At 42.8% G+C, this 23,938-nt stretch overlaps 1 protein-coding gene across 9 annotated transcripts in view; it reads left to right on the top strand.

Annotated features, from left to right (window-relative positions):
* The window catches only part of LOC122886087 (poly(rC)-binding protein 4-like), a 150,042-nt gene that overhangs the window by 116,263 nt on the left and 9,841 nt on the right, over positions 1–23,938 (top strand). For 8 of the 9 annotated variants that reach the window (XM_044217981.1, XM_044218019.1, XM_044218036.1 and 5 more), the window contains 4 exons: positions 1,761–1,802; positions 1,909–1,987; positions 4,965–5,020; positions 16,592–16,761. In XM_044217981.1, coding sequence (XP_044073916.1) covers positions 1,761–1,802; positions 1,909–1,987; positions 4,965–5,020; positions 16,592–16,761 — 347 coding nt within the window. Of the gene's footprint in view, positions 1–1,760; positions 1,803–1,908; positions 1,988–4,964; positions 5,021–16,591; positions 16,762–23,597; positions 23,855–23,938 lie in introns of those variants that run through there. The other variant, XM_044218054.1, reaches the window with a different exon arrangement.

A 23,938-nucleotide genomic window follows, 5' to 3' on the forward strand; every position in this document is an offset into this window, starting at 1 on the left:
ACGACATCAGTTTCTGCAGAGACAGAATGCGTCAGTCACAAACGTGACTGTTTGCGTCAAAACTGTATCTTTTTATTTTTAAGTTTATTCCCAAAGAGTTCCCGAAACACCTCTCCTCTCACAGGACGCCATCTCCTGGCAGCTCCTCTCCTAAATATCAGCAGAGACAGGAGTCAGTTAAGAAAGTTTAGAAAAGTAGGACCAACAATGTGTCACTCTGACAATTTTTGTCCAGTTCGAACCGATTTCCTGCTCTGAGACGCTTCATAAATTCGGGCCCAGAAGTGCGTGAGCTGCATCTCTGATGTGTGCTGCAATAAGCCACCAATGAATATTAATGCCATTTTTTGGTGCTCGGGCCTGCATGGGCCGAGCATGCAATGTAGACTTTTAGGTTTGCCAGTGTGTATAAATATTTACCGGCATATCTGCAGATCAAGGAGACGCATTACAATATCAAGGAGGCCAAGCTCAGCCAGTCGATTACTCTCGTCGTGCCTTTGAGACGCCTTTTTTCTTTTTCTTCTCCCATGGTGGGAGCTCTTTTCAACAAACAGCCTTTTCTCCAAAAGCCTGAGTTAGCAACAGGAGTCAAAAGTTCAGCGGCAGTGGCAGCGCAGTCTGCGTCACGGATAACAACTCTGAAATCTGTTATATAAGGTGTGGTGAACCTCAGGGAGACACACGAATGCACCAAATATCTCTCTAATGCACAAAGTCTTTTGCATGCCCCCCCACACACACACACACACACACACACACACACACACACACACACACCCCTCAGCCTGTCTCTTGCATTGCCTATGGATGTGTTCATTCTCTTTGAAGTTCAGTTTGGGATTTGGGAAGGCCTCTAAAAACTTTAAATCATGATCTTGGAGAGATAAACACCAGACGCTCTAACAAGCAGATACAGCGAGGAGTCGCAGGAGATTCAGTCGGGACGGATGCTCGAGTGAAAGTCTTTTTAGTAACTCTTCTAGCGTCTCTGTGCTAAGTGGAGCATTGGAAAGCTTTAATCTCTGATATTTTAACAGAAAAGGAACTTCCTTATATACTCAACGTAAAGATGAGAAGCACAGAAATGGACTTTTAGCTCGTGCAGGAATAAACCTTTTACTCACAGGCCTCCGCTGATCTTTTTGTTGTTATATTGGCTTTGTGTTACGAGCTCCAAAGATCTTGGAAAAACGTCATCATTTTTCATCAAACTGCGTAGTCAAGACGGTTAGACAGATTTTTATGATCGCATTGCAGTATCTATATTGTGTTTCAGACGTGAAGTCAACAAAACAAAATTAATAAATTGAAAATATAACATCAACCTAGCAAACAACACATTATTGTGAAATTGGTTATCAGGCTTTCCAAATGAAAAAGATTCGTGTTATTAATACACTAACACCATTTAAAATCCCAAGTAGTTTTCATAGACTCGATGTTCAATTCTTACGTGTTTTTAGAATACTGACTATAAATAATAATATAGACGAAATGTTTGTTTGTTTTTTACCCGAAGATGTGCAGAGAGGTTTGCAGTTATTATTTTACAGCCCTGTGTAGCGTCTGCAGTCCTCTCGCTCTGCAGGCACAGCCTCCACCAATCAGAGGGAGGCTCTGTGTAGCCTGAGAGCCGAAACGCAGGGCTAAAATTATATAATGATTTCCCCAAATGGATGTGACGCCCTTGGGTACAGGGACACGCTGGGGAAACATGTAGACTTTGACTTCAGTGACACTTTCTTCTTCTGTTTCAGACATACGCAGTACAGAGTCACTACGGCATTCCACATTCGGAGGTAACAGAAAATGACTGAGTGACAATTTTACTATTTAGACGATATTTTCTGTGACTTTCTGTGACGCTGTTGTCATTTATATTTTACTTCTCTGTTCGCCTCTCAGCTCGCAAAGCTCCACCAGTTGTCAATGCAGCAACAGGGCCTGGCCCCCATGAGCCAATCAGCGACACAAGTTCTACCTGGTATGTATACACACACACACACACACACACACACACACACACACACCTGTGCGCGTGCACACACACCTGTGAAGATCTGAAGAGACAGAAGAAAAAGAAAGTCTGAAAAGAGATATGTGTGTGTGTGTGTGTGTCGATGATTCGAGTCGACTCGCACTTTGTCAGTTGAATATAGCTGCACTTGGTTTTAAACTGCGTCGGCGGCGGCAGTAATGCAGGAGCAGCCGCGTGACGGGATGCAAACTTTACGAACTGAGTTTCGTCTCAAAATGGCCACAAAACCAGCTGCGATGGAAGGAGAGGGCAGCTCGGCGCTCTCAGCTCCGGTGCTGAATGTTAATGAAGTCGGTTAAACTTCTTTCGAACCGGACGCTGGTTCAACCTCTCCTGAAGCTTGGTTACTCTTGGTTCGGGCTCTCCGGCTGCCGGCAGCCAATCAGGAGAGGGGATTTTATAACTGAACTACGAGCAGGACGCACACTTTGACTTTCTCCGACTGCGTGGAAATCTGACGTTTTGAACAAAAAGGCAGTAAAACGTGGATCTTGCAGGTGAAACATGAGACTCCTGCAGGCTGCTCTGCAGGTCCACTGCATCACACTAACCGGGCAGGGGAGTGAATTATGAATTTAATCATTTTCGGCGCTGGAAGAAGTACTCAGATCTTCTACTTCAGTAAAAGTAGTAATACCACAGTGTTAAAATACAAGTCCTGCATTCAAACTCTTACTTAGAGTAAAAGTACAAAAGTTTTAACACCAAAAGTAAAAGTACTCATTGTGCAGAATCACATTCATTGATTATGGATGGATTATAATTAGTGATGCATTAATGCATGCACTAACTTTAATTACTTAATATATTAATGGGTAGCTTCACCTATAATAATACATCATAATTTATTAGTTGAATTATATTTTGTATTAATAATCTAAATCTGTAAAGTAACTAATGTTGTCAAATAAATGTAGTGAAGTAAAAAGTGCAGCACTTCCCTCTGAAATGTAGAAGTATAAAGTATCAGAAAATGGAAATACTCAAGTAAAGTACAAGTACCTCAGAATTGTACTTAAGTGCAGTACTTCAGTAAATTACTTTCCACCACTGCTCATAATTGTAGGTGAGGTGTATTGAAGAAAAGACATCTGTAAAAAAAAAAAAACAGTGAAAAATATCTATAGATAAGAAAACGCATGAACCAATGAACCGCAAGCACATGACAAATTAACCCTGTGTGTGTGTGTGTGTGTGTGTGTGTGTGTGTTGCTGTGGAGACGAGCTCTCAGCAGGCTGATACACGTTTGACTTTGAAGTCGCTTTGTTGTCACAGTTCTCCAGTATTTTTTTTTTTTTGTCCTCAGCTCCTCTGACGCAAAAACGACAGTTTCGACCCAAAAAAAACAAAAACAAAAGCAAATAAAAAGTTTTATTCAAAATCCTTTTATTCCATTTCAGAAAGAACGTAATCACCTCGAGTTTAATCATTCGCTGCATCAAAAATCCGAAGATTTTAAATTGTATCAGACATGAATTCATCTTTTAAAATCCTCTTATTCCCATCAGTCACGTCAACCTCTTTTCAAGTAAGAAACCTTTCAAGTCCATAATGAGATGATAAATGTTATTTAATCTTTATTTTAGCGTACTCTTCTGCATTTTAGTCCCTGTGTGTCAGCTTTGATCCTGAGCATCCAGCTGGGCTTTACATGCTTTAGACTGCTGGGAATCAAACGTCGCCCGTGGATTTGTGCTTACATCAGTTAGCTACACGCTGCTCTGGAGACGCGCCTCGGCTAATTGGCTAAAAGGTGAAAATCAAAAGGTGTAACAATGCAGACAGTTGTAAAAAAAAAAAAATAATCAAAAGGCTGGATGTGCAGCAGTCAGAACGGTGAGACGTACATGCAGCCACATTTCCAGAATTTAAGAATTCAAGAAAACTGTTGTTTGTTCCTTCCTGGCTCATGGAGGCACCGGCGGTGGGATGTAACCACGTACATTTACTCAAGTACATGAGTACAATTTTGAGGTACTTTCCGTTACTTTCTATTTGCACTCCGCCACATTTCTGAGGCAAATATTGAACTTTACATTTATTTGATAACTTTGCAGATTCAGATCAATAGCACAAAATATAAACAACAAATAACCTATAATACTAATACATAATAATGTAAGGACTGCTAAGCTACCCAGCAGTATATAAAGTAATTTAAATTAGCTCCACATGTATCAGGTGTAATATTAAAGTGAACACATTCTGCGTGATGAGTACTTTTACTTTAAGTATAATTTGATGCTAATGTTTTTGTGCTTTTACTTCAGTAACATTTTGAATGCAGGAATATTTCTACACTGTGTTAATGTTACTTAAGTATCTGAGTGCTTTTTTTGTACAGCGTGAAATAAAGCCGGTCTTAGTCTGGTTTGTTCCCCCCACTGTTAAAAACAGACATGGCCGCTTTGTCATGTAATTTTTCAGACAAATGCAAACCACGCATGCACGGCAGAGAGAAAGAGGAGAAAATTATCATGTGGGGATATGGACGGCTGATTATTCCATTATGTCGCAGGTATAAAACTCATCAGTCGCGGTACTGCATATTCACACGCACACACACACACACACACACACATTCACACACACTATTAGAGGCACTGTTGGCTTAGCTCGCTGTGACCAGACCGCTCCCCGTGGAGACGAGCGAAGGGAAAGAAAGGAAGGAAGGGAGGAAAGGGAACAGAGAGATCATGAAAGAGTAAAATAAAAAAAATAAAAAAAAATCACATCAGTGTTGAAATACTTTGTCATGGTGAACTGTAGATTCACTGTTGGGTCTTATTCATTTGAGAGCATTTTCGCTGTTTCCAACTTGTAATTCAGTCAAAATTCAGTCATTTGTATGTTCTGTATGTGTGCTTCTATGTTGGAGGACAATAAAATAATAAAATCTCTCTCCCTCTCTCTCTCTCGCAGGAGGGGTGGACGCAAATTCCCAAACCACGTCTCAGGAGCTCCTCATTCCAAACGACGTAAGTACAGGAGATGTGACTGAACACAAATCCATTATTCGGATATGCACAGAAAATGCACCCACCCCTCCTGCGCAGACACTCCTCAGCAAACCACTAACTTTCTGCAGCCACCTTCAAGTCCACAGTTGCTAGTACTTTCTCCTGTGTGCACTGACGTAAAGGCGAGCTGCTGTAACAAAGAGTTCCCCATCGGGGATCAATAAAGTATTTCTGATTCTGAAGTCCGCAGGACGTCGATTAGCATGAATTAGCTTAGCTGTGCCAAAAACGTCCTCTGAGCGTCTGTTTGTACAGCTTCCTGCAGCACATCATCCCTTAAAACTGCAGAGAGCCAATCACAAACGTAATTAAATGTACAGTCAGTACGGCTGGCGAGCCCACAGGAAACAGTTTTAACGTGAAGGGCTGTCAGCAGTGCCCCGCCCGTGGCCCCGCCCAGAAGCTGTGATTGGACAATTTATTGTTTTCCATTTTGGCTAGACAATGTGTTTCCATTTCAAAAGAGAAAAAGCTCCATTTCTCCTCCTCATGAAAACTACTGACAGCACTTTGCATTTAGTTTCGGCAGGTTTCTGCTGCTCTCTGCTGGACACCAATGGAAGTTGATTGGATTTTAATGGAAAATCAAAAACAAACAATAAATTCAGTTATTTAAGACAAAAAGCTAAATAATTGTCATTTAACATGTGTGTTTCATTTAGTGAAGAAACAGTAAATGCATATATAAAGAGGAAATACATCTAATAACTTTATTTCTTTGATTTGTTTTTATTTAGGCATTTTAAATCTTCCGTAGCAGCAGACGTACACCAGAAATTAAATCATTCTAACCTGCTGTACAAGTGTCTGGCAGTACTTTCTGGATGCATATTATTACAAAAGCACACCAAAGTCACATGTGCACATATTAAATATGACACACTTTTTCTGAACGAGCAGCTGACGACACACCGGATCACATTTTCCCAGGCAGTGAAGCGGACAGTTACCAGTTCAGTGTCACGCTCAAGGACGTACGACATTTGATGGACATGTTGACTGTTATGAGGGCAATGCAGTGACCTTTTGTTCAGAAAACAGCCTTGGGCCACTGTGTCTCTCTGCTGCTCATCTCCCCCACCGCCCATCCATCACAGGCAGCGATTCATTCGGTCAGTGTTCAGCGCTTCGCCTCCTCCTCAGTTTGGCTGTTTACACGCAACAACGCAGCTGCTTCCTAAACTCCGATTAGGCATCAAAGAAATTAATAGTATAATCCAGGGATGGGCAAACTTTTTGACTCACGGGCCACAAATAAATTAAATGTGACAGAGGGGCCGGGCCAGGATATATATATGTATGTATTACATTAGAGATTTGGCCTGTAACATGTAGCAAAGCATGAATATGCAAGGCTCATTGTACAAATTGTTTTCCAAATGCATTAATTAAATTAATAATTAATTTATTAAATTTCAGTTGAATAAACACGGCAGAAAAACACAAATTCAGTTTCGTCAAGCGCCAAAAGATCAACAACTTGTTGATCTTTTTTTTTTTTTTTTTGCCAGTGCATCAATAAACACAGCAGAAAAACGCAGTTTGCCGGTGAAAAAAAAATGTCGCCGAGTCTGTAAATTAGCTGCCGACCTCTGAGCCGCAGCCGCCCGTTCCTGCGCTGACTGCTTGCTAGCGTAGTCGGCGTGCTTCGTAGCAAAGTGACGGCTGATATCTTTGAAAACCGCGACAGTTTCTTGGCACATTAGGCAGACGGCCTTTGATCGGACTTCAGTGAAAAAATATTTTGTAGTTCACTCCGTATTAAACACTCGGCGCTCACTTTTCTTTGATAAGCTCATTTTTGCAGAAGGGCTCATAAGAGAAGAAGAGAGTAATACACGCGAACAAGGTCACTGTAGCTGAAGTGCGCCATCTTTTGGGGAAACATGAGCATTACAGGGGAAAGGTAAATTGAACAAGGTTTACCCGTACCTATTTTAATATAATTTGGTCACGTTCGGCGGGCCGTGTGTGGCCCGCGGGCCGTAGTTTGCCCACGTCTGGTATAATCCCACCAGCATAACGTGAGATTCAAGCAGTCTGTGGAGCATTTACTGCTTCAGTTTGGTTTGTTTTGGCAGGTCAGAATAATGCCGCTCAAACACATTAAAGCGCGGAGCCGCCTGAAAGCTCAAACCTCCGTCCTGTGGCGCACAGTTCGTTAGCGGAGAGGAACATTGATGTCGGCGTGCGACGGCGACAGGGACTCATGCTGGAAACCCTAACGTAAGAAAACGAAGCTCAGAGAAGGTAAAGAGCACAGACAGGCACAGCTGAATCAACTTCAGCATCTAATCTAACAACAAATCCCTCACTTAAGGGCTTAAATCCTGAATCTTTACTGGTCATCACCCCTGTCATTTATTCATAACCAGTGGTGGGATGGAACCCAGTACATTTGCTCTGGTACTGCACTTAAGTACAATTTTGAGGTACTTGCACGTTAGTACTTGTAGTGTAGCATTTCCATTTTGTGTTACTTTACACTCCTACTCCGCTACATTTATTTTGACAGCTTTAGTTACTTTGCATTGTCAGATTATTAATGAAAAATATAAATCAACTAATAAATCATGATGTAATTTTATGGATCAAGCCCCCCCTCCCCCCCCAGCAGTACACAAAGCAGCTGGCTGTTGCTGAATGTGTTTACTGTCACAGTTTTCCTCCACTGGGAAGAAGCTATGCTATGAAAGCAGTGCGGGCTGATTTAGTCGTGCGAGTCAAACTTAATACCGGAGACTTTCTGCTCAGACCCAGACCAGTTCCCGGTGGCCAGCTGATTTGCCTCAGGAGTCATGCCACTAAAATTAAGCGAGTAAAGTGAATACAACACAGGGCAGCTGAGTTCACTTGGACTCAAAAGCTGTAAAAAAAAAAAAAAAAAAAAAAAGGTTTTCACCAAATTTCTAACTGTCCCATAGTGTGTGTGCGTCTGTCGTCTGTCTCGGGGGACAAGCAGACTGATAATAAAACATTCAAACTCTGTTAGAAAGCAAGTTAAGCCCATTAAAATAGTTTGAACAGATGGTGATGGTGATGATGATAATTTAAGTGTTGAGGCAACGCCGCTGGACAAACCCTGTCTCCCAAGAAATTACGTTTATATACAGTAATTTACCACAGCAAATACATTTTGAAGGAAACCCAAAGCCCCCCAGACTACATTTTCTATTAACATAATGAGGAAATGTTGTTAATTATCGTATCTGACAAGTTGAAAACTGTATACATGTTACATAATCTTCACTGACAACATACAGAACAGAAACCACCATTAGCAGTAGCTTAATCCAGCGCTGATTCAGCTGTAGGAGAGTGAACCTTTCCCTAATCTTAACCAAACGGCTTTTGTACATTACATTTCTTTTTATGAATATACAAACCAGGTTAATGATAAACAGACCTCCACAAACCGGCAGCAAACTCCCAGTCAGCCTTTTACGCCTGTTCACATTACAGTTACCACTTCTTCCCGATTTCCAGGCTGATACGGCTGAATATGAGCGTCGGCACGGCAGGGATCAGTTTAATGAAAAACACCAAAGAGAGGTTTAGATTCGGCTCACCGACCATCTACAAATATGTGGTGTTGGATGGGAAAGTGTGAGAGGGGGACACGGGAGCAGCTAGCGAGTTAGTTTTTCTCATTAACACTGAGAGGATATATATATCGCCATAACCAAGTGGCTGGAATAGTGTACAGGAACATCTGCACTGAGTATGGACTGGAAACCCCGAGGTCAAAGTGGGAAACACCTCCAAAGGTGGTAGAGAACGACCGAGCCGAGATCCTGTGGGACTTCCAGATCCAGACTGACAGAATGGTAATGGCGAACCAGCCTGACATCGTGGTGGTGGACAAACAGCAGAGGAAAGCCGTTGTGGTTGACGTGGCAATACCAAGTGATGGCAACATCAGGAAAAAGGAACATGAGAAACTAGAGAAGTACCAAGGGCTCAGAGAAGAGCTGGAGAAGGCCTGGAAGGTGAAGGCGACAGTGGTGCCCGTGGTCATCGGAGCACTCGGGGCAGTGACCCCCAAACTGGAGGAGTGGCTACAGCAGATCCCTGGAAGAACACCAGACATCTCGGTCCAGAAGAGCGCAGTACTGGGAACAGCAAAGATACTGCGCAGAACCCTCAAGCTCCCAGGCCTCTGGTAGAGGACCCGAGCTCGAAGGACGAGACCACCCGCGGAGGGTGAAGGACAAAGTTTTTTATATATTATATTATATATATATATATATATATATATTCCCCCTTTCTGCCTCACTTGACTCACTCCTCTTCCACTTTGCCTCTCTCCATCCATCAACCATCAGTGAGTGTTGGTCAGTCTGTCTGTCACAGAGTGGTTGCTTCGAGCTTCTTTCCTGCAGTCAAAACACTGGGTTAAATACAGCAGCCCTGTCTGCAGGAGTGCAAACACACACGTGTACTGAGGACCACTAACTCAAACACACACGTTACCTTCACTTACCGTCAATGAGTCGGGCACTTCTTGTTGTTGTTATTGTTGTTATGAAATTAAGCTGCTAATACAAACATTGTTTTCCCTGACGGCACTGCTGCTCTTAAAAATGCTGACGTATTTTTAAGAGCATCTGCTGAATTTCTAAATTTAACTGTGAAGAAGTGTAAAATGACGCTGCTCAGATCAAAGGCGTGAGCAGCGGTTCGGAGATCTGCTCCAAGTGAACATCTGCTTCTTTTATATCGGGCACGAACATGGCACAATGAGCAGGAGACGGTACATTATACAGAACACTGTTGCCAAATTGAACTCTCACACCAGAGTCTTTGTGTTTTTCACATTTATAGTTCAGTCTCCCTGACGCTCAGCCACCGTCTCATTTATTCCTCAGCATCTAATGGCAGATGTTCGATGATTTCTCCCCAGGAACTCACGCAGTCGCATTCAGTTAACATTTCTTCACATTGCTTCTTTATGGATGGGAGGTGTCTGCAGCTCAGTAAAGGGACAGACAGACAGACGAGTCTGAGGTTATGCCTAATCACGGGAAGCTCTGCCTCTCCGCTCTGACAAGATAATCAACACCTCTGCAGGTGCTGTCGCCTCCCAAGTATAAATTCAGCGTCAGTCCCAAGGCCCCCGAGCTTCCATTCATGTTTTTTGTGTGGCTTTAACACACACACATTAAACATGCGATCCTGCTCGACATGTGCAACAACAAGGGGACACACTAGCAGAGAGGGACTTCAGAGCCTGTGCATGAAAGTGTGTGATAAGTTTGTTTGTGTGTGTGAGTCACTGAGCAGGGCCAAGCAGAGCAGCTTAATGACATCCTATAGCTCACAGTTAGAGATTTAACAACAACCCTGTCTGACACTCGTCCTCCCTCCCCCCCTCCCCCTCTTTCTCTCTCCTTCAGTAAACCTTTCCAAATTACAAGGGCAGCAGGGAATCACCCAAAAATAGCCTTCTTCCTCCTCTCCTCTTCAGCTTCAAGCTGATTTGACCCAACAGCACTTACATAAAGCCGCTCAGAGGGGGACGCATAACACTGTACGGCAACCTGCGAAAACCTCATATCTCCAGAGCAGTCAACCTTGTAGAAAGTGTAAAAGCCAAAGCTTGTTTTCCCAGCGAGGGCCTCTGCGACTCTGTTCTCGTGGCAAGAAGTGGGTTAAGTCATGACGTCTGAAAGTAGCATCGATGTCCCTGAACCCCATCGGTCCCCGCAGACCGCCGGCGTCCCGCCCGCCGAGAGCCGACTGCTCTCTCTCGCCATCACTCGACACATCGACAGCCCCGGTCCCATCACACCTCACTGCACGTTGTTACAGAGATCCAAGCAACATTTGAGCGTCACTTTTAGTTTCGTCGCTAAAGGCTGTAAAGAGTCTGTGTTATCTATTACGATGCTTCAGTGCAGCAGTTCCCAAAGTGGGGGTCGCGAGATGATTTCCAGAAACTTTATTTATTTATTTATTTATTATATGTTAAAAAAGGTTGTAATGATGCGAGTATAAATTTGTGATAATTAAAATAAACTGGAAATAAAACTTTGTTTGATCCGATTAATTACGACGGCGTCAGTCACAATTTACAGCAACAACAACAACAACAACACGCGCTAGCTAGATGCACATTTAGTGTTTTGCTAAACAGCGATCGTCTATTTTGAGATCTAAACTTGATCAAAAATGAAACGGCGGTTATTAACATGAAAAGAAAAAGAGAGCGGGATCAGAGACAAATGCAGAGGGCAGAGAAGAGGATGAGCCGCCAGGACTGCCCTCCACCTCTGGAAGGGCAGCCCGCCAAACCCACGCCCCGCAAACGGACCGACCCTCCTCGAAAGCCAGAAAATACAGAGAGGAACACACACGCTATGGTTTCACGTGCGTCGTCATAAATCAGGTACAACACCCTCGATGCGCTGGCTTTTCTGAATACAAAGTTAAAATTGTTCCAAGGCGCCAGCCAGCGCTGTACGCGTGTTACAGGCAGCCTGTTCGTATTCTGTCTGTGAGCATTTCACAGTTACGGGATGGATTTGTTTTTGTCCATAATTTGTTAATAAAATAGCCGGTCTTAGAGATTGTGCTCCTTTTTGTTTTAGCTCCGTCAGTCTGTGAGCAAATCGCAAATCCTCACAAGCTGTTCAGAGAGGAGAGAGGAGGGTTTAGTGCTTTAGTATAACTATTAACGATTCACATTCTAGGAGCTGACCCTTGACCTCATGAAGTCAGAAAGGTCAGCGACAGTTTGATTTGAGTAAAAGTTCCTCTGAGTAAATCTCTGTCGTCTCCTGTGTTATTTATCAGCTCTGAGGCTGAGCTCGTAGTTGCCGTCAGACTCAAACACCTCACGGGTGACGCTGATCAGCTGTTACTGGTCTGTAACGAGTTCTCATATTTGACATCTTCACAAATCTAATAAAATGCATTTTGTAGTGGACCGAAATTCTACATGTTTATATAATCAATTACAGTTCTGCGTATCTGAAAAAGAAAATGTGCAACACATCCATATGTGAAGTGGGGAAAAGCAGTGTGTGGCCTTGGACAAGTCAAATCAATTTTATTTGGTTATTTATCTGGTTTCAGAAGGCTGTTCAGTCCCTTAGGCTGCGTTCAGACCGACTTTCGACGCACGCTCGTCCAGCGTAACATGATGTCATCCAGCGAGGAGCGGCGTTGGCCAATCGCGTACGTGCGGACGCACATTCCTGGTAGATTACTTTGTAACAAGAATGGAGTATTTTTACAGTTTTCTTCACCATCGCCACAATGAAAGACAAAATAGTTGAACTGAAATCCGGTACCGGAAACAACACGCAGACTCCAACGCAGGGCGTCGGTCTGAACGCCCGCTGCTTGATTATATATGATTTGAATAAGGTAAAAATTCCACAATAATGTAAAAACATTTATTTAGTACAAGTCTATCGTATATTTGGGTGGAAAACAAATGAGATACGGTGGCGGTGAACATTTTACTGGTACGATGGTACGTTCACTATCGATATTTTGCGCCAAATCAATTAATTCAAAACCAGATTCAATAACAGTGTTTCCTCATTACGTTGATAAACTCAAATCTCCGAGGGCGGCATTGTGTTTTTCTGTTGTCATTCGAGTATATGCACATCATTTCTAGGAGTCGTGGTTGATGATAGACATGCAATAGATACATAAAGATAATATCAAGCTTCATGTTAGGAGACCTTTGTTGCATATGCCCTGCGTCTCTGTACTGTCCGCTCAGAAAAAATAACGATATATTGTATAAAAATGTACTCTCTTATGAACAAACTGTATTTTCTTGTAGCTTCCTTCAGTTTTTGTACATTTATTATAATTATGTACATACGGATGAGCTTAAAAATCCTGGTAAAGTATTTGACAAGCTGCTGAAGCCGTTAACACACCTGATGGCGCCGGTTAGGACTCACAGGAGGCCGTTTGTGAGGTCGCACAGCGGATATAGGTGGATTTCACACAAATGGTCCTGACCTGGTTGTTGTCAGCTGGCACTTTGTCTTCTGTCTCCCGCAGTGTCATTATAGCTACCACACACACACACACACACACACACACTTAAAATTATCAGAGCCCTTTCCACGAATAGCCCACTATAGCACACACCATCAGAGCTCGTTGGCCAAATGACTTGTGGGGAGAGGAATGGTTGTGGTGCAGAGAGAGAGAGAAGGATTATCAAAGAGAGAAAGAGGCAGTAGCAGGGAAGCAACGAAGGACACAGAGAGAGAGAGAGAGGAGGCAAACGGTCCGAATAAAGGAAAGATCTGGGTCACGAGCGGATAAAACCAGGGAGGAGGAGAAAGCGAGAAGGCTGAGAGGACAACGGATTCATGGAGTCAAGTCTCGCCTGTCAGCGTTTGCAAATTATTTAAAGAGTAGAGGGAACAGCGGGTCTCAGCTCCTCCTGTCCACATGTCCACATGTCTCCGAGCAGGACACTGAACCCCAGGTTGCACTACATAAATGCAGTTCATTTACCTTTGTTTGCCTTTACATGTGTTTCAATCTGACTGAGAGAGATTCTGAACCAGCTAGTCCCCGTCATACACCCTGACCTTTGACCTTTGACCTCCACACATACCGAGTTGAGAAGTTTCTCCCGACTCCATATTCCAGTTTTTCTTTAAAAGATATCCTCGATGTTGCTTACAAAGCAGAAGCACAGGAGTCTCCTAGGTAACGTTTTAATTATGCCACCTTTGGTTCGGAGGAAGCGTGTTAGGCATGGCAGATGGCTCAAGGCCCCTGTTGCCATGGAGAAGAAGCCAGTCAGAGATGCAAATCAGAGCGGCAGCGAATTCAAAAAGCCTTGCTGTTGAATTTGTCCACATCGTCGCTTTGAATTCATTTAAACTGCAGATTTTGTTTTCAGTTTTCTCATTGCTGTAATCTTTCTCTTAACGCAGCATGTAACAAAAGGTTTAAGCTCTACGACCGGATGTTTCCAGCCAAGGTGCACCTCGGGAGAGCGCATTTCAGGAACTTCCTGTCGGAGTACGAGGTGCAGCCTCATTACAGAACAAATATAAAAAAAATTTTCCCACGTTCGTAGTTTAAATTTCCAATAAACAGCGACAGTCCTAATGCCAAGGAGCTGAAGGCTCGTGGTGCAACAACAAGATGCTGATTTTTCGACCGTACGTTGCTGCAGCTCGAGGCCAGAGACGACGTGCGTGTATTTATTCCCCGTGATCGGAAAATAATTCTGTTCTTATCGTGACCCAACAAGCTTTGCTTACCCGTCATCGTGAAGTTATTACTGATATCATAAAAACACTGTTCTAACCGCTCGTTGTGATGTCATGAAAACAAGTTTGTTTACTGAAATCAGGAAATAATTTGACCGTGATCACAAGGAAAAAGAAATAATAAATAATAATAATAATGCAACAAGTGGAAGGAGAATTACATTTGCTGTCATTATAAGTCATTAACCTGAAATTAATCACTACCCTCTGAGGCAAAGTATTATGACGTTATTGTCTCATCATTTTCTTTACAAGTAAAAAATAATTAACTGTAAATGATAAAGTGATTTAATACTATGTGTTTGTATAAATTCCAGGCTAATGAGCCATGCCGCGGGTTAATTAAGCTGTTTGTACAATGATTCTTTACGCCAAACTTCCCTTATGGGGGTCATTAAAATATGCCATTGTTATTATTCTTTAATTGGATTACATTTACACCGTCTCTGGTGGTGAGCCTGCGAGTACTGCTCATTATCTCTCCTGTCACTTCCTCTCATAACACTTAAAGCCTTTAAATATATGTGACCTGCTTTTTCACACTGTCAGAGCAGAGACGGGGACCCTGTGCATTATAACAGAGGGTAGTTTGGTGCGGCACTGTCGTTAATATTTATCGTCTTGTAAAGAGAAAAATGACACCTGCTCTCGTTTGATCCCGATTCGATTCTTCTGTTTTGTTGTTATCAAGTTTCTGTCTGATTTGTGAACATTTGCGTCAGCACATCAGTTTTTTTTTTTCCAAATGCAACCTTGACACGCAGCAGACACGAAACAGCCTCGCGCCAGCCTGCCAACGCCCGTTTGCCCGTCAGGAAAACAAGCTAACGAGACATATTTATGGTCTGAACTGACATCAAGATAACTACCTATCTATTGTTACTGTGACACCTTCTGCATGACACGACCCCCACAGGTACCAGTATAGCGCACACGGAGTTCACCACCTGTTGCTTTTCCATATTCTGAGACAGAGAGAACAGATAACAAGATGGAGGGAGGGAGGGAGGGGATGAAAAATAAACTACGTAGAGAGAAATGGAGGTGGGGTGTAGGTGTGGGTTCAGCTAAAAAAAAAATATATATAAGGCTGTCAAGTTTTTGGTCGAGATCGTGTCGGAGAAGAGTTCATTCAGCACCGTGATCATTCTGGTAGCTGTAGTCGACTTGTGTCCCGATGCATTCAAAGTCAGCTGAGGCGGACGAATGCCAGCACGCCACGATTAAAACGCGTCGTCCTGCTTCGCCTACACAATAATCCGATGTGCCGTAAAGGTCACAGCAGAATCTGCCCTTTTTTTTACCAAATCTGTGGTTCTATACGCTTGGTGACGTAGTGACTTCTCACAGGGTTAGCTGGTGAACGACTGTAGCTGGTGAGCTAACCGCTAACATGCTAGCCAGCCGGGAACATGCTAGTGCCAGTCGGTCACAATAGAGCTTTTTGTTTTCTCTGTGCCGGGCGGTTTACTCCCCCTGGCATTTTGTTCTCAGGATTGTTCATTTCCTTCAATGAAGACGGAAAAAAACCTCTCAGAGCTCGCCAGTTTGTCAGATGACTTTGGGGAACCTCGGGCTTTTCCTCTAGCGCCACCATGACGTTAACAATTGTGGAAATGTCTCAACAACTATTGGATGGATTGTGATGAAATGTGGTTCAGACATTCATGTTCCTCAGAGGATGAATCGTTTCCAGCTAGCGCCACCATCAGGTCGACATGTTAACGCGTCCGACACTTTGGTTCATGACCAAACACCTGCAGAGCTGCTGACGCTCCCATCAGCCTCAGCTGCACTCTGCGTTTACTGCTAACCAGCTAATGTTAGCATGCTAACACGCTAAACTAAGATGGTGAATACGGTGAACATTATACCTGTTAAACATGGCTGTGGACTATCTATTGTCTTGTTTAGAATGCTAATTTATTTACACAAAACGTTAATACACAAACATTTGGAGAAATAGAGAGCGACGACAGGCCTGATAATAACAATAATAATAAAACTTTATTTATAGAGCACTTATCAAAACAAAGTGCTTCACAACAGGAGAAATAAAACACCACAGTGAATGACGAAATATTAAGAAATAAAACACACAGAAGCTGATGACCAGCTCTTAAAAGAAAAGAACCAACAAGAATATCAAAGCGAGAACCTTTATTGAAAATTCAGTCTTCGCTTTGAGAAACCCAAAATTCTGCAGTACTCGTTAACTCTTCACATGTCTCTAATCCTAACCCTCTCTGTCTCATCCTCGCCGCAGCTGATTGGCTCAATCATCGGTCGCCAGGGCACCAAGATAAATGAGATCCGGCAGGTGTCGGGGGCTCAGATCAAGATCGGCAGTCAGATCGACAGCACCAGCGACCGTCACGTCACCATCACCGGCACACCGATAGCCATCAACCTGGCTCAGTACCTAATCACTTCATGGTAAGCATCCAAACTAAACTAGTCCTGTTACTGCGGCTCAAAGTCTGCCTCAGAACCACATGATGTCCAAACGTGTGCCAAAATATTTTACTTTGCTATTAAAGGCTCTCCTTTAGTCTTCAGCCTGCCACAGTACCAACTCACTTCACGGTATTCACGCATTAGATACAGTACAGTCCAACTGCTGTCGGAGTTAGTTTTTTATTTTAACCTCACTCACTTCTCCAGGAGTGGAAATGCTCCTTTGCTTCCTTGGTAGGTATTTTCTTTTTAACTCCGACAGCTTGTTTTTATTTATTTATTTATTTATTTATGTTTTTTTTAATGAACACCCAGATAAGAGATCACAGATGAAACAACTCTGTCAAGCTTTCTTCACCAGATCATTATGTTCAATCATCTCACGCACTGCATAACGGAGAAAACTGGACTAATTCAAAGTGGAACTTTTACGAGCGTCGGAGTCTTATTACTGCTTCGGAGCGAATCTTCATATTTCTAATAATCTTGAGCTGTATGCAGTCAGTAGTTTGATGAGCGCCGTTGTTCTTTTTCACTGAATTATCAAATAACTCAAAAGGACCAAATCATCTTAAAATAACGACAACCACGCAGGCCATCGTACAAAATACTGTGTGAGACAGACTGAGGCTCCAGGAGAATCCAGGAGAATCCAGGAGAATCCAGGAGAATCCAGGTGAAAGCTTCTACCCCTTAGAGATCAGTTACACCTGGGACCAGATGCATAAAACCCATAGACAGAAATACGCACTACCTGTGTTTCATCAGATTTAATAAGCGGTGTGTTTCTGTTTTATCGGTCTCAGTCACTGTGAAACTGGACGCACGTGCACGAGCATACATACTTTACGCCGGCTTCAGACTACACAATGTTTTTGTCTGTTAAAATGCTCACCGCGTCAGATTAGGCGATTATAGAGTCCTAACTTCTTGCCGAGAGACATGACAGACTACACGGTGGTCCCTGACCAATCGTGGCTTGCCGTCTTTCACGACCTGCGTGATGTCATCAGGAAGGAGGTGCTCGGGACCGACTTCCGGGAACAAGACCGTAAACAAACGAAGCGTTGCGAGTCTTTTTTTTTGTTCGGAAAGTAAGACCAGCATCATTCCTCTTTCGCTTCGCCACGTTTACAAATGTGGGCAGAAGAGCGCTCTGCGCTCCTATTGGTCGACGTCACGGAACACGAGAGAAGGAAATCTGAAACCTTCGTCTTTTTGTCGGGGCGTTGTGAGGCGTCCCGGACGCGGCGTCGGTCGTCGTCCGCTGTGAGACACTACACGGGATAAAACCATCAGTTGCCCATTTTCCTTCCTGATTCCTATTATAGATCTGAACACGGCGTTAGGCAGCCGTTTACAAATCAATACACTTCCTGCTCCCGTCAGTACAGGCGACCACGACGCCGGGCTGTCGCTGTTCAGAGTACCTGTATCATTAATTCATCACATGTGCCTGTAAATCATCGTCGGTGCTGATATCTCAATAATTATAATGTCCAAAAGGAAATCATTGCTTATAGCGCTCTTATTGACATTAAACTTTATAAAACACAGGAAGATAAAATGATGCGTCCAACGTAATTTAAAAGAATGATACAACTGATCACGCAAAAGGTAGGCGAGTTAATGAGAGTTTATAAATGTGCCTTTGATTGGCATTTTACACAAAATCTACACAAACAATGATTTATTATCAGACTCAGTCTTTCATCTCCGCATCATTACTCCACCCACAGCTGGCTCTACTAAACGTCTGCATGCCAGATATTCTGTTTTCATAAATACCAGTGTATGTGCATGATTTCTGTGCATATGCGTCGTTATTTTACATCTGGCCCCAGGAGCCAGGAGCCTTCACACAGCGAGGACGTCATGACAGCGGGCCCTGTGTTTCCACATTGTAGAGAATAAGTTATTTAAATGATCATAGTAGTTTATGACTTGGAGTGGTAACATCACGTCCGTCTGAACAGCCGGTGACTGCAGTGTGTACATTCAACATCAAAACATAAATTCTCACATCACAACCTACAAAAAAAAGTGACGGCCATGTTATTCTTAGCAACACTAAGAATCTGTATTTTTATCTACAAAAAGCACAAAATCACTGGCCACAGATATTTAAGTTTGAGTGATTTGCTTCTTACTTTTTTGTAACTCTGTTTGGATAAAATGATTCTGGTTTATGTCAGGGCAGGTTTGAAGAAATGGCTTTCGCTCATATTTATGTAAAAGCTGTCAAAAGGTTAAGTCTGATTTGTCTGCTCTTTTTTCGCACAAGTAGGATAAATATTACATTAAGCGATCGTTCATTCCCTGCAGAATCGGACTGTCTGTCATACAGCAGTGGAACGCCATTTAAATATAGCTGAACGCCTCTTAAACAACGGCAGCAAAGAGAATTTAACTTTGTTGTGTTTATAAGTGGAGCAACATCACAGCACAAGTGCACTCATGCTTCATATCTGTAGGATTTATCACGTGAGAATCACTACACGATAAAAGAGAAAACGAAGCTCAACATCTAACGCAAGTCGGTTTCTCCTTCGCACCAGCCGTTTGGAATATGAGACGCAGGACACAGACCGCCAGGCGGGTTTAATACAAGTCACCACGGCCATGAATATGCAAATTCATGATTGGACTCTGGATGAAATTGATATTTCACTCACCACTCTTCCTGCCGCTGACAGCAGGGAGAATAGGCTGGGCGAATCACACACACACACACACACACACACACACACACACACACACACACACACACACACAGAGTGTAAAGCACATGTACGGGTGGGTCAGCCTCATTCAGTCTGAAATGTCAGGTCAGGGAAGGCGAGAGGCTGACGCTGAAGTATCCGTGACGAATCTGTTCTTTTCCATTATATATCTTTTTTTAATCAGTCGACGGAGGGATCAGACCTCTGTCTCTCGCCGGCTGACCTCAGAACAGCAGCTAAATTAATGCCACAAACTGAATGAAATGACGTCACAGTGTGAGGATGTCAGCTGTGCTGCAGTAAATATACAAGTGCTGTATTCAAGAACAGTGTTGAGGATCTTGTGTATTGCGTCAGAATGATCAGAATTGTGTCAAATATGACAGCAGTAACACAGGAGACAACTGATAAAGTAAAAACAATAAAGATTTACTCAGAGTAACTTTTAAATTAGTTCACTAAAGCATCATAATAAATAACACAGGTATCTATTTAGTGAACAGCCTCATTTCCCAGCAGACCTTGATGCTCAAGTGTTGCTTGGATCTCTATAACATCATAAGGACCAGAGTTATTGATATGTTGATGATCGACAGCGCGATGGCCCGATCGTTTCATGTACGAGCTTCCCGTCAACGGCAGCTGCCTGCTCTCTCTGATCAAACATGACGCACTGAAAGTATGCAGCATCACGGAGAAGACGCTGATCAGCACGTGTGAGTCACAGTATCTTTAGACTTGCTGTTGCCCTGTTGTGTTCAGTGTGAACCTGCCCAGCTGTGCACAGCAAACACAGCTGTACTCATTCACTAAAAATCACTATTCATGTCGATCGTTTCACATGATGCTAGTCTTCACGGTGGGACATCCTGGTGAAATGCTGCTGCCTGCTAATTTGCATTTAAACGATGAAATACTGCAACATCAATAAACCTTTTCCCGTCATCAGAAACCCTCTTAGGGCAAATTATTACTCACGCGTTAACAAACGGTGAAAATAAACCTTTCAAATTCAATATTTTGACATCTTTTATATATCTTTTGTGTGATCTTTTGACAAAACAAAGTCCCCAATCTGTTATAGTATTTGAGTTCACATTCGAAGACTATAACCAGACTGTACTCTGCTCATAAATATACTAACAATAGAACTTGTGTTGGTCGCTGCGATGTCAGTCGTCGTATTAAAATATGACAATACGGCTGCAGTGGTATTAATATCAAGTACACCTAAAATGTGATTTTTGATATGTTAGAGGTTCCCTGTGGAGTTTGGACCGGTAGTACTGTGGAGCAACGTTTTAACGACTGGGTCTCCGCTTTATTTGTGTTGTGCATGCGCACACGGACATAATACATGTGGCAGTAACGCGCAAAGAAAGCAGTGAAGAAGAAGACTGCGAGCTAGTAAACAATGCAGGTTTTATTTAAAAAAAATAAATCTGCTTTGCAAATGTTTTATGAGGAAAGAAATGCATTTAAAATGTTTGTTAGACCTCAAGGATACGCATGTAAACATTTTGTTTGTTTACCAGAAGACTCCACAGGGCGCCGTTAATGTTAAAAAGTAAAACAAATGAAAGACAAAGTTCTAGTTACCACAAAATTGCAGCCACAGGGAGACGACATCCTCAGCACCAAGGCTCGATTACCAACCGGACAGAGCTGGCACTTGGCCCCGGGGCCCCGGACCTCCGTGGGCCCCCAAACATCCCAGGTCACCAGCATGATTTGGCACTTTGATTGCACATCTTTTAACGGATTTTCAACTCTTATATCAAGTATATAAACCAAACTGCATATATTATCTCAATTTGTGGCACCCTCATTATCATTGTGCTTAAGTGACACACAGAACAGATGTTTTTCCAGCATAAGATGCAAAATATAAAAAAATATAACCAAGCTGCCGCAGTCTTCTGTGGGCGCTAACTCGGAGGCAACCAGGTGCACGCGCAATGCAATCTGTTTCCTACTGTAGCTTTGCGTCATATCACCCGTTTCAATCACGTATCTGCATCAGCTAGAAGATTACATGTTGATTTCCAGTCACTTCCTACGATGCAGTCACACGTCTCCCTCGCGAGCGCAGAACTCAGAATAGTGCGTTTGCTTCGCGTAGTTTCGTCAGAGACAAATGGAGGAAGGATGACCGCTCTGATCTGAACGCGACTCCCCCTTTTTATCTGCTGTTGATTATTCGTGCCTTGGAGCGCGCTCCCTCCGGACCTTCGTGTGCAATCAGGGAACCTGTCAGACACAAACACTCCCTCCACAGTGTGGAGAGAAAGGGAAGGAGCAGTGATGCGTTCACACGCTGTACACTCGTTCGTTTGGTGTTTTTAATTTTGTTTTAGGGGGTAAAACTGAAAAACTATGGCACAGTAGTTCTAAATTATTGGGTTCAACACAACCTTAACAGGCCTTTTTCCCCAGACAGATGTTAGAGTGCAGGATACCAGACTAAAAAGATATTATGTTAATTATTATTGAGTGAACCTGGATGGTAATTTGTGTGTGCTGTTAGATGGTTGTTGATCCGTACGTGCACTAAAAACCTGAAAATAAAACTAGAATGTATGGTTTTTATTTCAAGAGTTGACTGGTTTTATCTGTTGACCATCACATGGTACATATACACTGTTATCTCTGTTAGCTTATTATTTCCAAGATAACAAAAAGATCCTACAACAGCTTCAGCTGAACTTCTGTATACAGCATCTATATAAAAACAGTGTGACAGTTTGTGGGTGAAACAGAGCGTTTGCTTCTTTTGATGCCCTAAACGTTTCCTGTGTAATGTTGTGTTTAGCGTGAATTCGAGCCGGAACAGTTCTTTCTTTTTCTAACAGTTTTGTTTCATCCTTCTTTCCCGCTTGAACGTCAGCCTCACTGTCTTTAAACAGAACAGGTGACACAGTTTGGCACATTAATATATGTTTATATTAATGTATCTGCTGAACTGCAATACTGCTGTTTCAAACAATATCCTGAAATGTCTGTAATGCCCTCTTTACACCTGACAATGTGATGTGCGTCTGGATATCTTATCTGGATAAGGAAATACGCACAGTGATGCTGGTGTAAATGCACGCAGACCACATCTGGAGCTGGTCTGACTCACACTTGATCAAATCTCAGCCAGGTGTAATAACATCTGTACAGTTTGGCAAAAAAAAAAAAAAAAAAAACCCAAAACAACAACAACAAAAAACTCTCCACAAGCTGAAAGGTCACGTAACTAAAGAGGACTTCTTCCTCGGCAAAGGAAACAAGTAGAGTCCATGCAGCAGCATTGCTTCCCTCTGCCTGTCTAATTTGCATATGGAGACCAATCAGGTGTGAATACAAAGGCCTGTCACCAGCTGTCATTATCCAGATGACGTATCCATGCTAGGACCGGGTGTGTATATAAGTGTTTTGCTGTATAATCGAACGCTTGAAGAAGTTATTCTCTTCAAAATGAAGTGAAGAAACACGTTATTGACTTTGTAGCTGCTACACAATACTTAAAGAAACGGTCGTTTAGAGAGCTAAAGTTCCACTTCCTTTCTTTTACCAAGCTAGCATATGTTTTGTAGACTTTTGCCATCGTGGGGGTCTTTCATTGGTCTTTCTAAAAAGCTGAAAGAGTTTTTGTCCGATTCTAAGTTAAATGGGTATCTACTTCTCTTTTGGCTTGTAACATTTAACAAAAGATAAAACTAAATCATGTCCTCGGCATTCAGCGACCGCAGCTCTGACGGCGTGCCTCTGGCTAAGGCTAATGACATGATCTTCTTTATCTTGGTTACAATTGTTGTAATGCTGTTAAATGTTACTGTCCAGTACAGTCGTTGATATCCATTTTGCTAAGAGTACGATAACCCCAGTATAATGAAAGAGACCATGTTACACGAAATACATTGAGAAGCGTAAGCTAGCAGCGGAGACGCTGACCTGGACGTGGAGCGGGACTTCAGCTCTCTGACTGGGTTTCTGTGGTGCAAAAGGTTTTTTTATGCTTCTCTTCCCTGTTTCTGAACCAGCATCGTCTCTGACAAAACTTCCATCCTAATATATCTATAATGGTTTTGTTCCCTCCTCCCTAAGCCCCCTCCCAAGCCATCACCCCAACTTATACAGCACACCCCCCATCCGTACAGCGAACTCCCCTACAATAATCTGTTGCAACCTCCAGCAAAACACACCTGTCTTATGATTTTAGTTTTGTCATTTTTACTCTCCAAAATATCCTGTTTGGTTTTTTTTTTTGTTTGGGTTTAATTTCCTTTTTGGTTTTTACTCTTGATTTTTTTTTAACATGTCTTTTATTTAACCCTCTAACCCTTCTCCATCCAAAATTCCCTCTCCCTTACCCCTCTCCTCCCCTCCCTCCACCCTCCGTCCCTTCCCTCCACCTCCCCTCCCGACCTCTCCTCCTCCCTCTCCTC

This window comes from Siniperca chuatsi, linkage group LG2 (assembly GCF_020085105.1).
Source record: "Siniperca chuatsi isolate FFG_IHB_CAS linkage group LG2, ASM2008510v1, whole genome shotgun sequence".
NCBI lineage: Eukaryota > Metazoa > Chordata > Actinopteri > Centrarchiformes > Sinipercidae > Siniperca > Siniperca chuatsi.